Source organism: Chionomys nivalis, chromosome 2, assembly GCF_950005125.1.
Source record: "Chionomys nivalis chromosome 2, mChiNiv1.1, whole genome shotgun sequence".
Taxonomy (NCBI): Eukaryota; Metazoa; Chordata; class Mammalia; order Rodentia; family Cricetidae; genus Chionomys; species Chionomys nivalis.
In genome coordinates, this window is record NC_080087.1 from 31393507 (window position 1) to 31408387 (window position 14881).

At 45.7% G+C, this 14881-nt stretch overlaps 1 protein-coding gene across 1 annotated transcript in view; it reads left to right on the forward strand.

Annotated features, from left to right (window-relative positions):
- Positions 1 to 14881, forward strand: part of Map3k5 (mitogen-activated protein kinase kinase kinase 5) — a 209445-nt gene that overhangs the window by 168953 nt on the left and 25611 nt on the right. The window contains exons 18-21 of the mRNA XM_057755327.1: positions 1138 to 1243; positions 5537 to 5694; positions 8291 to 8468; positions 9235 to 9255. Of these exons, the coding sequence (XP_057611310.1) occupies positions 1138 to 1243; positions 5537 to 5694; positions 8291 to 8468; positions 9235 to 9255 (463 nt within the window). The remainder of the gene's footprint in view (positions 1 to 1137; positions 1244 to 5536; positions 5695 to 8290; positions 8469 to 9234; positions 9256 to 14881) is intronic.

The following is a 14881-nucleotide window of genomic DNA, read 5'->3' on the forward strand; positions in this document are numbered from 1 at the left end:
GAGTTTTTGACAGAGCGTGGCTTTCTTAAAGTATGTTCCTTTTGCAAACAAAGCCAAAAGGTACAACCAGGAAGTAAAAAAATGAATCACATTTTATTACATTTCTTAGAGTAAGCAAGGAGAGGTTTTTGTTGCCGTTTGTTTTACTTTGAGTAAAGGGGTGCACCTCCTGAACAAAGAAAGGACTGTCTTGGGGAGCCTGTCCATACGTATTGACATTGGAAGGGGCAAGCACGTGCCTGAGCATGTGTGATTTAAGGTGTCCATCCTAACTGTGTTCACCTTAAAGGCAGAGATCGCATGTTCAAAAGGTTAAAAAGCAAGCATAATACTGAGACTTTAGAATGGTAGTGGGCAGAGATTACTATGGACTAGAAGAATGGGCGTGACGGCAGGACTGTGGTGGGGCACAGACCTTTAATTCCAGCACTCGGAAGCAAAGATGGGAGGATCTTTACGTTCGAGGCCAGCCTGGTCTGCAGAGCAAGTTCCAGGACAGCCAGGGTTGCACAGGGACACCCTGTCTCAAAAGAAAAAGAAAGGAAGGGAGGGAGGGAGGGAGGGAGGGAGGGAGGGAGGGAGGGAGGGAGGGAGGGAGGGAGGGAGGGAAGGAAGGAAGGAAGGAAGGAAGGAAGGAAGGAAGGAAGGAAGGAAGGAAGGAAGGAAGGAAGGAAGGAAGGGGAGTGACTGTGTGGTGGTTCTTCTCAATGTGAGGTCTCTTAGATGGGCAGCAGCATTCTCCAGTACTTCAGGTCATGTCCTGAGTGACATAAAACATGTAAGAAAACAACACAGGAAAGAAGATAAAGTGACTGGGACCTTAAGTTATCAGTTATATAGGTGTTGTGCACAGGTAACCCAGGCTGACTGTAAGCAGTGGTGAGCTTTCCCTCAAGGCCTTGTTTGACCTTGTGACCTGAACAGGCAATTATAAACAATTGATAGTATATCAATAAAAAATTATATCAAAAATTCTGTATTGAGAAGAATTCTCTATTGAGATCAACTAGTAACAAAGAACACAGTATGAATGTCATTGTTTGTTCTGAGGGCATTTATTTTTTTAATTAGACTTAAGCCAACCACAAACAGCATCTATAAAAAGATGACATTTTGATTGGAGCATTCTTTCCCTAGGGTGACAATGTATTGATTAATACCTACAGTGGTGTTCTCAAGATCTCTGACTTCGGGACATCAAAGAGGCTTGCTGGCATAAATCCCTGTACCGAAACCTTTACAGGTAGGTTTTTACACTAATGATACAGATCTTGGATAATTAAAGATGCAATTGCTGAGCCCGAGTATAAGGTGAGAGATGAACTGAGTGAGGGTTCTCACGGAACACTAATGTCAGGTGCTCACTGGTAAGTGTTCTCTGGGGTCCGGCTTGCCCTTCCTGTCTTCTGTGAGTGGCTCATTCTTCTGCTTTATGCCACCAAAAGATTACTTTCCACTTTCAACTTTGTTTTCTTTTATTTGTTTTGCTATTTATTTTGTTTCCTGTCCTTTTTTTTCCTCTGGTTTATAGCCACTCTGACCCTCACATGCTATTTTTTCTTTAAACAAACATTCCCTAGCCCAGCCTCTCTGAGTCTTACTCATCCCCAAATCACTTCCTATCTGGGCTCCAATTTCCCTCTTTCCTAGTCTGTTTTCTCCCAGGAATCAATTCCCCTACTCCACAATATAAATAACCTTAGGATTTCAATTCAGAAAGAGGAAGTGACTCATCCCCAGAGGAGGCGGAGGGTGGGGAATTAGGCAAGCGCAGGGGCTGAGATGCCTGCAGTGCAAAGTCCTGGAGGGCGGGGACAGCAGGTTCTACAAAGGTGAAGCTGGCCAAGAGGGAACTGGAGCCCAACAGATGAGTGACCATTCATTAGATCCTGGCCTGCAAACTCATCTCTGCTCCATATTCATAAGCTGACTCTTCAGAAGTGTTATGCTCTGTTATTATTAGAGAAGGGAGGGGAGCCAGGGCCAGAGATTGATATAACAAAAACAAAAACATGCATGTTGCCCATATCAAGGTGCATCGTAAGAAATTCCCAAATAATTAATAAAAATATTATGTTGGGGGGAAAAGAGAAAAAAAATTAAAGGGGCAATGATTTATCTTGGATTTAATGGAAAACAAAGTGGCCAGATGTGCTCATTTCTAAATCCCCTGGGGTAGGTAGAAAAGCATCCGTTGTGTGCATAGGGACATTGATGGAGAGAAAAGGGAGGTGTCCGGTAGTCGTGGTAGTTTGTACACGATGGGGCTTAGGATTTCAGCCCACCCTTTGACCTTCAGCCCTCCAAGTCTTCCAGTCTCCAGCTAGCCCTGTGCCTGTGCTGGTGGCCAGAGAGGCAGAAGGCTGAGGGAGACCTCAGTACGTTTCTCAGATTCCCCTAGTCAGCACCACCTCCTACATGCCACACGGTGTATTCCCGACCCAGGATTCCCCGTATTTACAATGTATTTTTAAAATGTATCCAAACCTACCAGCAACTCCCATGTTTGCGTTTCTTTCCTTGTTCTCTATCAACTTGGCAAGAGGAGGATTAGATGCTGCCCAGACTCGGTAACTTGGGATGTGATAATTCCAGCTTCCGTGCTGGTTTTGGACAGGATGCTGATTTAATAACCTCTTCTCATCTTAAAAACTTGTCTGGAACCCCCCCCCCCAAGGCATTGTAGGGAAAGAGTCCTCACCGGGGCCCTATGCCTGTAGCTCTCCCACTGACCACACATGAAGGTGACATTTACGCCAGTGACTAATGATTTCATATCTTTCTCTAGTGCTGATCTGAGAGCCATGGCATGCAAGACCTTGGTCCTTGCAACACCGGGGCCTTTTTAGCCCCAATTTGATGCTCTTAGGGGGTCACGGCACCTCATCACCTCTAGTGTATGTGGACCTCGCTCTGTTTCACCTCTTGGTGATTTGACTGAGGGGAAAGGCAGTGGTGGTCTTCATTTATAGAGCACTGACTGTATACTTTGCTTGGGTGCATAGTGTATTATACACACCAAAATTTGTATATGAACCTAATCCTGAGGTATCATTATCCCTACTTATGGTGAGAGCATCAAGGTTCAAACAGTTTAAATAACTTGCCCAAGGTCACAGAACCTGTTAGTAATAGATCTGAGGTTTGAACAAGACTTTACATGCTAAGTGGAATTAATTATCTTCGCCTCAAACCTTTCCCACCCACACTCTGCCCTGTCTCCATGGAGGGCCACTCTAGACCTTGGCTGTCGCTGACACCGTTTCTCACGCTCCAGCCCAGTCTTCCAGGAAGCACGTCTGTTCTGGCTTCAGAATATATCTGGAAGTGGATGGGCAGTCTCCCGTCCAGTGCCACCACCGCTCTCCCGGCACACCGGCCTTGCACAGCCTCTGGTTCTCTACTTCAATGTTTGACCCCTCCTTGTCCTCAACACTGCAGCCAAATGATGATTTAACATCCACCAGAGCCCTCAGTGGCTGCAGTTCAGGGTAAACAGAGCCTAAGCCCGTATGTGGGACAAGACGTGACCTGCTTTGGAGCCCAGTTTTCAGACCCCATGTCTTACTGATGTAGCATCAGAAACAGACTCCCCTGCATTTCCTCATGATGTCCATGCTTCCCTGGGCTACCTCACAAGGCCAGAACTAGGGCCAACGGCTCCTGCCACTCCCCATCCATACCATCCATACCCTCCCAGCTGTCTGGCTTTGCATGGCCCCTCATTTGCATAACCCCTCATCTCCCTTCTTGGTTGATTTGTATCCACTCTTACGGTTTGTCTTTAATAATAGCTCTTGACCTGTCTTTGAGCCATTAAAACACTGGAAAGAAAGAAAGAAAGAAATCAAAAGGAAAAGAAAAGACATGACTGCTCCTAGAGATGGTGGAGGGGAAAGTTTATTGTAGGCAAAGAGGGAGGGCACTGGCAGAGGCGGGGACATCTGGGAGAGTCCAGAATGGACATAACCAGGTTGAGCTAGGCCATGTGGGAAGAGGGGGAGGGGAAGGAGAAGGAAGAGAGGGGAACCAGGTACAGCAGCCAGGAGGCCAAAGGTACAGAAAGGGGCAGGCAACCAAAATATGTGAGGAAGAACCTCTGGGGGAAGGGCAGCCCAGCCCCGGGGCTGAAGAGTTCAGACTGGAGGGCTGGGTGTGCCAGCCATACCACGTAACAGGTGAGTGGTGCTGGAAGACCCAGGAGGCCAGTCCACGTTGATAAGTTAGAAAGGTACTGCGGACATTTGTCCTGGGTTTGAAACGCAACAGTTCTCAACCTTCCTAATGCTGCGACACTTTAATACAGTTCCTCATGTTGTGATGACCCCCCCCCCAAACAGAAAATTACTTTCGATGCTACATTATAGCTGTAATTTTGCTACTGTTATGAATTGTAAATACCTGATATGGGACCCCTGTGAAAGGTCGTTAACCCATGACGGGGCTCACAACCCACAGGTTAAGAAACACTGTATTAAAATCCATCACTTAGGGCCACGGCAGGAATTGCATCTATATGATAGACATAATCACATACTCCAGAAGTTTTGGGATTATTTTTCATCATAGCTACCTTGGTGCTGTCATGAGTTAAGAAATAAGAATGATCTCTTTTTTCCTAGTTATTTTTGTCTGTGCTAGGGCTCCCATATATGCTAAGTAAGCACTGTGCCCCTGAGCCATATCCCTGTCTTTATGGACTCCCCCCCCCCCGACCCTTGAAACATGAAGAATTGTGCAGTTAACGAGTGCCGTGCGATGTCAGAATACAGGCGTACATTGCTTAATGTGGCACATTGGTCTCCACAAACATCTAAGCATTTGTGAGAAGGCGTGAGTCCCCTTTCTAGCTTTGTTTTGTTTTTTTAACATTTAACACTTTCACTACCTCCTGTCACCTTGTTATAGCGTAGAAACCGGAACTTCTTTTCTCAGGATTACACCAGTGCTGACTGAGCTACTGGCGCCCGTTCCTCTCACGCATGCACTTTCTCCAGCTCCTAATAACCACTCTCCTGCTCTCAGATTTGATGAGACCGGGACGTGTCATTGTCCTGGCTTCTTTCGCATACCGTAGCGATCTCCAGATGGAACCACGTGAGTCAGACACTGGGTTTGAGAACTGGGAGCTAGAGCTTGAAAGAGATCAGTGAGTGAACTAGATACTCTCTGGGAACGTTCATATAATGAGGGCCTTTATGTTTTGGAAGAACTGAATGTAGAAGTATGTGTTGTGTTCCCTGTTGTTCTGGACAAGCAACCATAATCGGAAGCCTCCACGACATCTCTTAGAGGGGTATATCAGCCATGTGCCACTTTAAGAGTGAGAACATCCCACTCGTGACAAAATCCATTATAAACACTTCCATTTCTACTCTCCTTGACTGCAGAGAAAAACTGGATGGCAAAGAAAGATGGGACATCAAGACCTGGACCATATTTTTGAACTGTCCTGTTTAGGTAGAAAAAGTGAAATGGTTATTAAGTATCAGTCTTTCCCTTTTATAACGTGGAAATATGTTTACATTATTTCCAGGTACCCTGCAGTATATGGCACCAGAAATAATCGATAAAGGACCACGAGGCTATGGCAAAGCCGCAGACATTTGGTCTTTGGGCTGCACTATCATCGAAATGGCCACTGGAAAGCCACCATTTTACGAACTAGGAGAGCCGCAAGCAGCCATGTTCAAGGTTACAAATCACAGATAAAGATCTGTATGGATGTTTTGTGTGAATATGAATGTCAGAGTGTGTTAGGAAGGAAAGCTAGAGAAACACATGGTACAATCCAGTCAGTGCAGGGAGCCCGGCTCTCCTCACTCTGCCGTCCACCCCTGTGCCTCTGCCTTGGCTTTCTCGGTTCTCAGCTGTGACTCAGTGTAACCTTTTACAGCACAGTATAAATGCTCCAGGACTCAAAACTCTGTAGGAAATAGTGTGGATATTTTCCACGTAGGAAAAATGTAAGGTCATTTTGGAGCTGGGGATCTGTCACAGTGGGAGAGCACTTGCCTAGCACCCCTGGGTTCAATCCATAGCACATCAAAACATACATACATAGCTGGGCGGTGGTGGCGCACGCCTTTAATCCCAGCACTCGGGAGGCAGAGGCAGGCGGATCTCTGTGAGTTCGAGACCAGCCTGGTCTACAAGAGCTAGTTCCAGGACAGGCTCCAAAACCACAGAGAAACCCTGTCTCGAAAAACAAACAAACAAACAAAAAAAACCATACATACATACACATGCATACACACGTTCGTGCACACACACATACATAAATTCTCAAAACAATATTTAAATCTATTTAGAAATCACATCTAATTATTTTCCTTATTTCTCTACCACAGGTGTTTAAAGAATCCATTTTTATAAAGTGTATAATTTCCACCTTAAGTAAATCAACCTTATTTTCATATGTCTGTTCTTTTAGTGTGCTTAGCAATGAGTTAATTGTAGGAAGTGAGAACACACTCCACCCCAGTGTAGAGGGCAATGATAAAGAAAGGGGCCTCAGATTTGGAAATCTGAGGTCTGGGTAAGGCAGTACCATGCCTGAGACCCTGTGATCTTCCCCAGCCAGGCTGCCTGTTTCCCAGGAAGTGAAGTTCTATACCTGCTCTGTAGCAGAGACTTTCGAACATCCGTTATCCGTTGCCCACCACAGCTCAGCCCTCACTCCTTCTGCGTGTGTCTTCTTGCAAGGGTTCCTTGTTTCTTACATGTCTTCCATGTTTGTACATAATGTGATCTACTTTAAACTTGTTGAAAAACTGATAGAATACAGTTGATATGAACATGAAGAATATATGTAGGGGGCTCAGAGTTCTAAGCTCTAAGCTCCACCCTTGGCACTGAAGAAAAAAACAAAACAAAAATCCAAAACCCAAAATGCAGATCAAACCTGCAAGAGCAATGAGAGGCAAGAGTGTCTTTTTCTTCTCCTGGCCGTTCTCTGGCCATTCTCTAGACTTTTCTAGAATGCTCGGAAGAAATGCCGCTTCATGACCCATACTGCAGTGGTTAGTATGTAACAGTTTAGCACACCTCCGTTGCTGAAAGGCAGCCTTGCATCTTCATGGGAAGCTCCACTGTCTCAGGCTGGCTCATCTAGCCGCTGACATTGACTGTATTCTGATACAGGCTTCAACATGCTCAAGGTATTTGGAACATTGGACAAGTTATTTGACCTCCTTATCCTCAGTAGATACAGAATGGAGAGAATAAGATGATCTCTCCCAGGAATTTTTGGAGCAATATGAGAGCTAATCTATGCAAAGCCCCTAGAATTATTTTTAATATAGAGTAAAGGCTATATGGCTATTACAAATATATTATTATTTATAAGAATACATTTATATACATCAAAACTCTATGAAAAGATCATTATACTTATTTTTTGCATGTGTGTAAGAGAGAATGAGTATGTGTGTGTCTTTAGTCACTGACCCATACTTGTAAAAGCCAAAGGACGGCTTCTTTCTTTCCACCTTGAGCTCCAGGGATCAAAACTCGGGTGCTCAGGCTTGCTTGTTAAGCACTTTTAAATGAGCCATCTCGCTTGCTCCTTTAAGTTTTTTTTTTTTTTTAAATACTAATGGTAGGAAGTAGATTCTAACTGTATTATGAAATATGTTTTAATTTCAAAGTGCTTTTAAATATTTCTTAATTCTGGTAATTTGAGATGGGGAAGTACAAGTTATGCAATAGAGGAAAGAACGTGAGCTTTAAGCAAAACAAATCAAGATGCAACCTCATGTCACTGAAGCCTTATTTTCCTCATTGGTATAAAATAGACAATATTTAATTTGCCAAGTTGTTGAGAGGATTCAGTAAGATGTGCAAATGAAAAAACTCCAGCCCCACAATATCTGGCATACTGCTATTCTGAACAAATCAGTGATCACAACAAATATCTTTTTTGGAGTGCAGGGTATGCTAATGAGTTAGTTTTCAGTCTTTGAAAGACTGTCTTGATACTTTGTAATGTGAATGTCTTCAGCTAATTACTCTTCCTACATCCTTCAAAACATTAGAAAAGCATTCTGTAAGCTTTCTGTAATCTACAGGAAGTACATTCCAAGTCACCTGGAGAAAAAAGACAGGCAGGTTGGGGATAGGGCTCAGTGTCAGGACATGTTTAATTTCTGGCACCACAGAAAGGAGAGAAAGAAAAAGGGGACGGGAGGGGGAAAAAAGCGGGGAGAGAGAGAGAGAGAGAGAGAGAGAGAGAGAGAGAGAGAGGGGATCAATGCTCAGGAGACTCATTCTGCTCTTGAATCTGCCTCAGGTGGGGATGTTCAAGGTCCACCCAGAGATCCCAGAGTCCATGTCTGCTGAGGCCAAGGCATTCATCCTGAAGTGTTTTGAACCAGACCCTGACAAGAGAGCCTGTGCTAATGACTTGCTTGTTGACGAGTTCTTAAAAGTTTCCAGCAAAAAGAAAAAGACACAACCCAAGCTTTCAGGTATGTTGTTACACAAGGGTGCGGGTCAGACTTTAAATCTTAAGCTTTTAAAAGGGAAAATGGCTCCATACGTAAACATCTGTGCTCAGAATCACTGGAAATTGGGATAAACAGCATATTGTTCTTGGTCATTCAGTTCTGTATCAGGAAGTCATGTTACTATGAATTTCAAAAATGCTGGGACCTCGTGCATAATGGTCTTCCATCACATAGATTATAGTTACTGTACCAGCCTCTAGCACATTCTAGCGTTGGGAATTTCACAGTGTGAAAGAGGTAAACTGAGTCCTTCAGAGTTGAAACTCCATGTCGCCGCTAATGGGCTACAGGCTATAACAAACCTCTTAAATTTCCAGACATCTGGGCAATGTAACCTTTTAATTGCAGACAGTAGAAAATACCTGCTACTTCTCAGAGAATATATTTCTGAATAATTACCAAAAATGGAAGGAAAGAAAGGATGAAGGAAGGAAGATAGGTGGGCTGGTTGCCACTGATAATTAAAACATAAGTATAAGTTATAAGTGAATTTTGTCAGTAATTACATCGTTTGTTTCAGAAAGAGAAATGAGGTAAAGGAACCATTTGTCCTTGGCATGTGGATGTTTATACTGGATAAGGACAGACAGATGGATATTTGGAAAGGACATTGATCCCGTTTCAAGCATTTGTTTTTTGTTGTTGTTGTTGTCATTGTTGACTTCCCAATTTAACAATAAAGCTATATGTGTTTATTTATGCTGTTCCCTTTTTTTTTCCTCCGCAGCTCTCTCGACTGGATCGAATGGTGAGTTGGCTTCATACCATTGCCCACCGGGCTGAGATCTGGCAAATTGTGGTACATTCCATACTTTCACGGCGGCCTCCCCCTGCTCTTGGCTTGCTTGGGAGGTTTCTGAACACCAAGGATTTGTACAGCTGTTAGCCGGCGTTAAAGGGCAGTGACCATTTGTGAAGTCATCTGTTGGAGTGAAGGCTGTATCTTCTTTTCAGTTGGCTGCTTATGGCTTCTTGGGAAATCTCAATACCATACACCTTCATCTGGCATCTTAGGACAGACATGGACTCAATGGGGCCAAGAGCTATGGTTTTGGTTCCTTGGGTCATCTTTTGCAAATCATAACCAAGAAGCAGAGTTTGCCCTCAAGTCAGCTAAAGCATTTCAGAGAATACTAAAGAAAGGGGCGTGACTGCGGATGAATGTTCGATGGAAGCGCAAGTGGCTTCAGTTGTCTGTTGTGTGTTGGGGGAGGGATTGACACGGGTGGGTCTTTGCAGCTTGTTCGGGTGCCTCAAAGCCTAGAGCAGAGGCCCATTTATTAGGCTTTCCCCAAGGTGGTCACTCCAGTTTCCTTCTGCTTTTTTTTTTTTTTATTTTTGGATTTTTCGAGACAGGGTTTCTCCGTAGCTTTTGGTTCCTGTCCTGGAACTAGCTCTTGTAGACCAGGCTGGCCTCGAACTCACAGAGATCTGCCTGCTTCTGCCTCCCGAGTGCTGGGATTAAAGGCGTACGCCACCACCGCCCGGCTCCTTCTGCAGTTCTGAGCTGGGGATTGGCTCTCAGATGCAGAGAGAGGCTTATACCTCCTTTCTCCACAGGCATCCTGGCATGTAGAAAGCTGCCCCTGCATTTTCACAAGGTAGACCCTGCCACTCTGCTTGGCTTTCTGAGCAGCCTGCTTTGCACAGAAGTCAGGGGGTTTTTGTTGTTGTTTGTTTATTGTTTTTACATATGTGACATGCAAAAGCTTACTTGTTTTAGCTTGTCACCCTGTGCTGATAACGACACCTACTTCCCAGATTTGATTCAGAGACTAAAATGATGTTCTGGAAGAGCCTTGAAGCTGTGCCCAGCTGCTCAGTCTGGCCTTGTTTGGTCCCTTCCCACGTGGCATGGTTTCCATTCCCCGGAAACATTCCCATCACATATGCATTAGCATTCGTGAGCTTCACTGTGCTCGCTTAATGAGCTGTACTGCTACCCACAGTCTTCTCAGTGAGCATGCACCTCGGAGTAGTGTGGAGATGTAAGGCGCTCTCTGCTGGCCAGCTGTGACTCCTGTGTCCTCTCCCTCTGCATTCAGGGTAATTCCGCAGGAATTTAGACTCTGCCCTAGCTTTATAGTCTAACTCTAGTTAAGATAGTATAAATCCTTAAGATTTTTTAGAGAGTCAGTGAATAAGTGTTGGGGTCAGGGCTGGGTTACTTTGTTGATCGAGTGGCCTGGAACATGACTTACCCTCCAGTGGAGGCAAGAGACCCCTGCTCCTGGGGTTGTGAGAATGAAATGGGACCACGTGTGACAAGACAGTGGAGTGTTCCTCCTTTGCTGGCTCAGGCCTCCTGTGCTCAGCCCCACCCTGCCCCCCAGTGGCTTGTGGAGAATGGGGGACCACAGCCTGTAGGCCCCCTGCTCTTTCCCTCAGAGCCCTCCTGATTCTCCGGTTAGAACCCCCTCAGACCTTCCGAATTCTCTGAGCTCCCCTTTCCAGGGATTATCTATCCCCTTTACCCAAACAAGGTGGGGAACCTCAAAGGAAGGGGCTCTCCTAAGTCCCCAAGGAGACTGTTGAGGCTCTCAGCTGCACAGATGTCAAGACTCACAAATACTTCCCTCTCCTCCTTAGTAAGCAAGGTACATGTGCTAAGCCAAACCAGGACCCATCTCATTGTCCCCTGGAGTTCCTGTGACCTTTATACCTCCTGTCAATAAACCAGTGACTATGATCTGGGTTTCTGGATGGGAGCTGATAGGACACCTCTTTCCTCAGTGTATTTGATAGACCATCTACCTGTTTCTGTCTAGAACATAGACACTCCCCTTCCAGGAAGTCCTCAGAACTCTGGTGACCCAGCACTGCTGGTGGTTAGCATACTCGCAGAAGGGAGAAAGCTGTCCATAGGATTCAGGCTCAGATTCCCTGGTGCTCTTCAAGAAATACTAAAGAAGTAGCAAAAGAGGGCAGGGAACCAGGAAGGGAGCTTGATCTGGGATGGTGTCACCAACCAGCAGTAGATCCATAACTCTGTAGTAACAGAGATGTCCCATCTTCACTGTCCAGCACACCAGCCACTGGCCATAACTCTGTAGTAACAGAGATGTCCCGTCTTCACTGTCCAGCACATCAGCCACTGGACCTTTGTGTTTGTCCCACATTCAAACACGGTGCCTATGCCTGAGGCATTGAAGAGTTAATGTAAATCACCATCTGAGGCTTCTGGCTACCGTGCTGGACGGTGACACCATTCATCGCTCTCATAGCTGAGTGGGGAATGGTTTGCCTAATAGCATGGGTTCAATAACGCTATCCACGTAGCACAAGGAGAGTTAGAGGTGGATGCTCAGTTTGTAGAAGTGACTCAGACTGAGCTCCTTCTGCTCGGATTAACCGGGTACTTGCCAGTCATTAGATGCCTGGCCTTTCCCACGGTCTGGAAGTGTAACCTGGACTCCTGTTCTCTGGAAGGAGCTTGGTGACTCTTAAAGCAGCTGGAGCCAGGCTTTGTGTTGGAGGGACCTTTGTCTCTAGGTTGTCTTGGAGGAGAAGAGCCCAGACGGTCCCTGGTGCTCCTGAAGAGCTGCTCCCATCTGAGATTTCCTCATAGAAATTGTAGTCAGCAAATTCCCTCTTTCCCCAAATGAGAACACATCTCATTTATATTAATGGCCCTTACTCCCTGAGATGGAAATTCTCAGCAATCTGGGTCCCATCCACAGATAGGCCACCTGTCCCTTCCCCAACCTATCCCTACCAGATTCTGATAAAACTGTCTTTTCAAGGATTTTTCCATTGACCCCTAAAATTAAGTGATGCAGACAGACCGTTCTCTAGAGACACACCTCTGAGGTGACCAGTCTGTGGTTAAGCTCACCAGCCTCTTAAGATTTCCACAGCCAGCTCTCCATAGCCATGGGCTAGGTGGGACTTGGCAGGCTCTCCGTGACTGGAAACCCTTTCCAGCTCCCGTCCTTTTTCACAGTCGGAGAAGCCAGTATATCCATATCTGAGTCGGGACCCAGGCCTCCATGCTGTTAAGGGCCTGTCGTCTTGTTCCTATAGAAGCCTAGTTCTTTCTCTCAGGCCCGCAGAGCTCCAGAACAGGAGAGGAAGCCAAACAATGTAGACTAGATTCCCCCATAAGCATGTAAATGGGTATGCCCCAGTACCCTGCCCATCCTACTTCCCAGCCCTAGGGTCAGAAGCATCCATCAAAGGCCCGTTCCCCGGGGGATCCTTTACTCTCAGCCTCCCTGTCTGCTCACCCCGTGGGTGGCTTCTGTCATGACGTGATCTTCCTCTGACAGCCCCTTGCCTGGCCCTTCACTTTTCTTCTGTCCTGTACCATCACAGATTTATGTCATGAAGTTTCATATTTCCAGATCTCTGCTTTCTATTCCTGGTAGTCCAGGATTTGCCTGTCCACTTGACCTCTGAACCTGATTTGACTGAAGTTTCCAGTGAGACCCCTGGAGGCAAATCCAACAAGAATGTTCTCTGTTTTCTCCATTTCTGTGGGGTTCCTTGCCCTAAAGCCTGTTCCTTCTTGTCCAGCCATGCCCTGTGCAGGCCTCTGAGGACTCACCTGCCCGTCCTCTCGTCTTCTGGCTGTCCCTCGTCACTCTCCATTGCTGTGTCCTCTCCCCTTTCTGTAAAATATTACTTTGTGAAACCTTTGTGTTCTCTCGCCCTTCCCTAAATTATGCCGTCCCTTGCTTTAAATCCCTTCTAAACTGGGTGACAAGGGTCACACCTCTGACCCCAAAACTTCTTCTGAACCTCAGACCCATAGCCAATTGCCCTGTTCATTTTGCAAATTGAGTACCTTTGTCTCCTAACAAGAATGTCCCTCGCCCGGGGGTGGGGGGTGGGGTAGGGGGGTGGGGTGGCGCCCGCCTTTAATCCCAGCACTCGGGAGGCAGAGGCAGGCGGATCTCTGGGAGTTCGAGGCCAGCCTGGTCTACAAGAGTTACAGGCACCAAAGCTACAGAGAAAGCCTGTTTCGAAAAACCAAAAAAAAAAAAAAAAGAATGTCCTCCAGCTTGTATTCTTTATCGTCAGTATGTGAGTAGTGTGTACATCTTTCCACTGTTGGGGACAGACATCGTGGGAGCATTCTGATTTCTCACCTTAACATCCTCTTCTTCACCCTATCTGTAAGTGCTATTGGCTAGCCCGCAAATAGTCTAGAATGAGGCTGGGCTTAGCAAGAGAAGCAGTTTAGGACCAGGGTCACAGATTGACTGATTGTCCATCAGGCTAAGAATGAACCAGGACTGTGTTTGGGGTCCACAGAAGTCCTTTCCATCCTAAAATGACTGACAACCCTGGGTTCCACCCTTAAACATGTACACTTTTGCCGGGCGGGTGGTAGCACACGCCTTCAATCTCAGCACTCAGGAGGCACAGGCAGGTAGATCTCTGTGAGTTCAAGGCCAGCCTGGTCTACAAGAGCTAGTTTCAGGACAGGCTCCAAAGCTACAGAGAAACCCTGTCTCGAAAAACCAATAAATAAATAAATAAAATTATAATAATAATATAAAAAGCACACCTTTACCCCTATTAGGCCTTCTTTTAGGCAGTCAGTATCCATAGCAACTTTAAAGCTCACAGGACACAGGCTTTCTCATTACTGGCTACTCAAACTGTATGACGAGACCACAGAGGTAAAAAGTTGGTTGACTTAAATCCTTGCTCCCCCTCTGTGTAGATATACACGCATGCGCGTCACACAAAGTACATTTACAGAAACACAGAATTGGAATGCCTTACCTGGTAGCACAAATAGTATTGATCTGTCCATTACCAAGAATATCAGTTCTGTTGTGAAATACAAGTGATCACAGTGCTGGTTCCTTCTTTATTGGGGAAGAATGGAGTCTAACTGATTTATGAACTTACACTTGCCTGGGCTGGCCAGAGCTTGGCATCCTCCTGTCTCAGTATCCCAAGTGCTGAGATTACAGTATGTGCCCCCAGGACCTAGCTCATTCAAGTTCTTACCAATACTCTTTTGCTGCCTGTTGAATATCTCTGCTTGTGGAAAACATTTCCATAACATTTTTCTGACCAAAAAAAAAAAAAAATATCCATAGGCTGCTCTAGTTTGCTTTCTTTTGCTGTGGTAATCACCAGAACCAACTGGGAAGAGTTTATTTGGCTTACTAGTGATGGTCCATCCCAGAGGGAAGCCAAGGTAGGAGCTGAAGCAGAGGCCATAGAGTAATGATGCTCACTGGCTTGCTCAGTTCCTTTTCTCTCTCTCTCTCTCTCTCTCTCTCTCTCTCTCTCTCTCTCTCTCTCTCTCTCTCTTTCAAGACAGGGTTTCTCTATAGCTTTGGAGCCTGCCCTGGAACTAGCTCTTGTAGACCATGCTGGTCTCAAACTCATAGAGATCCGCCTGCCTCTGCCTC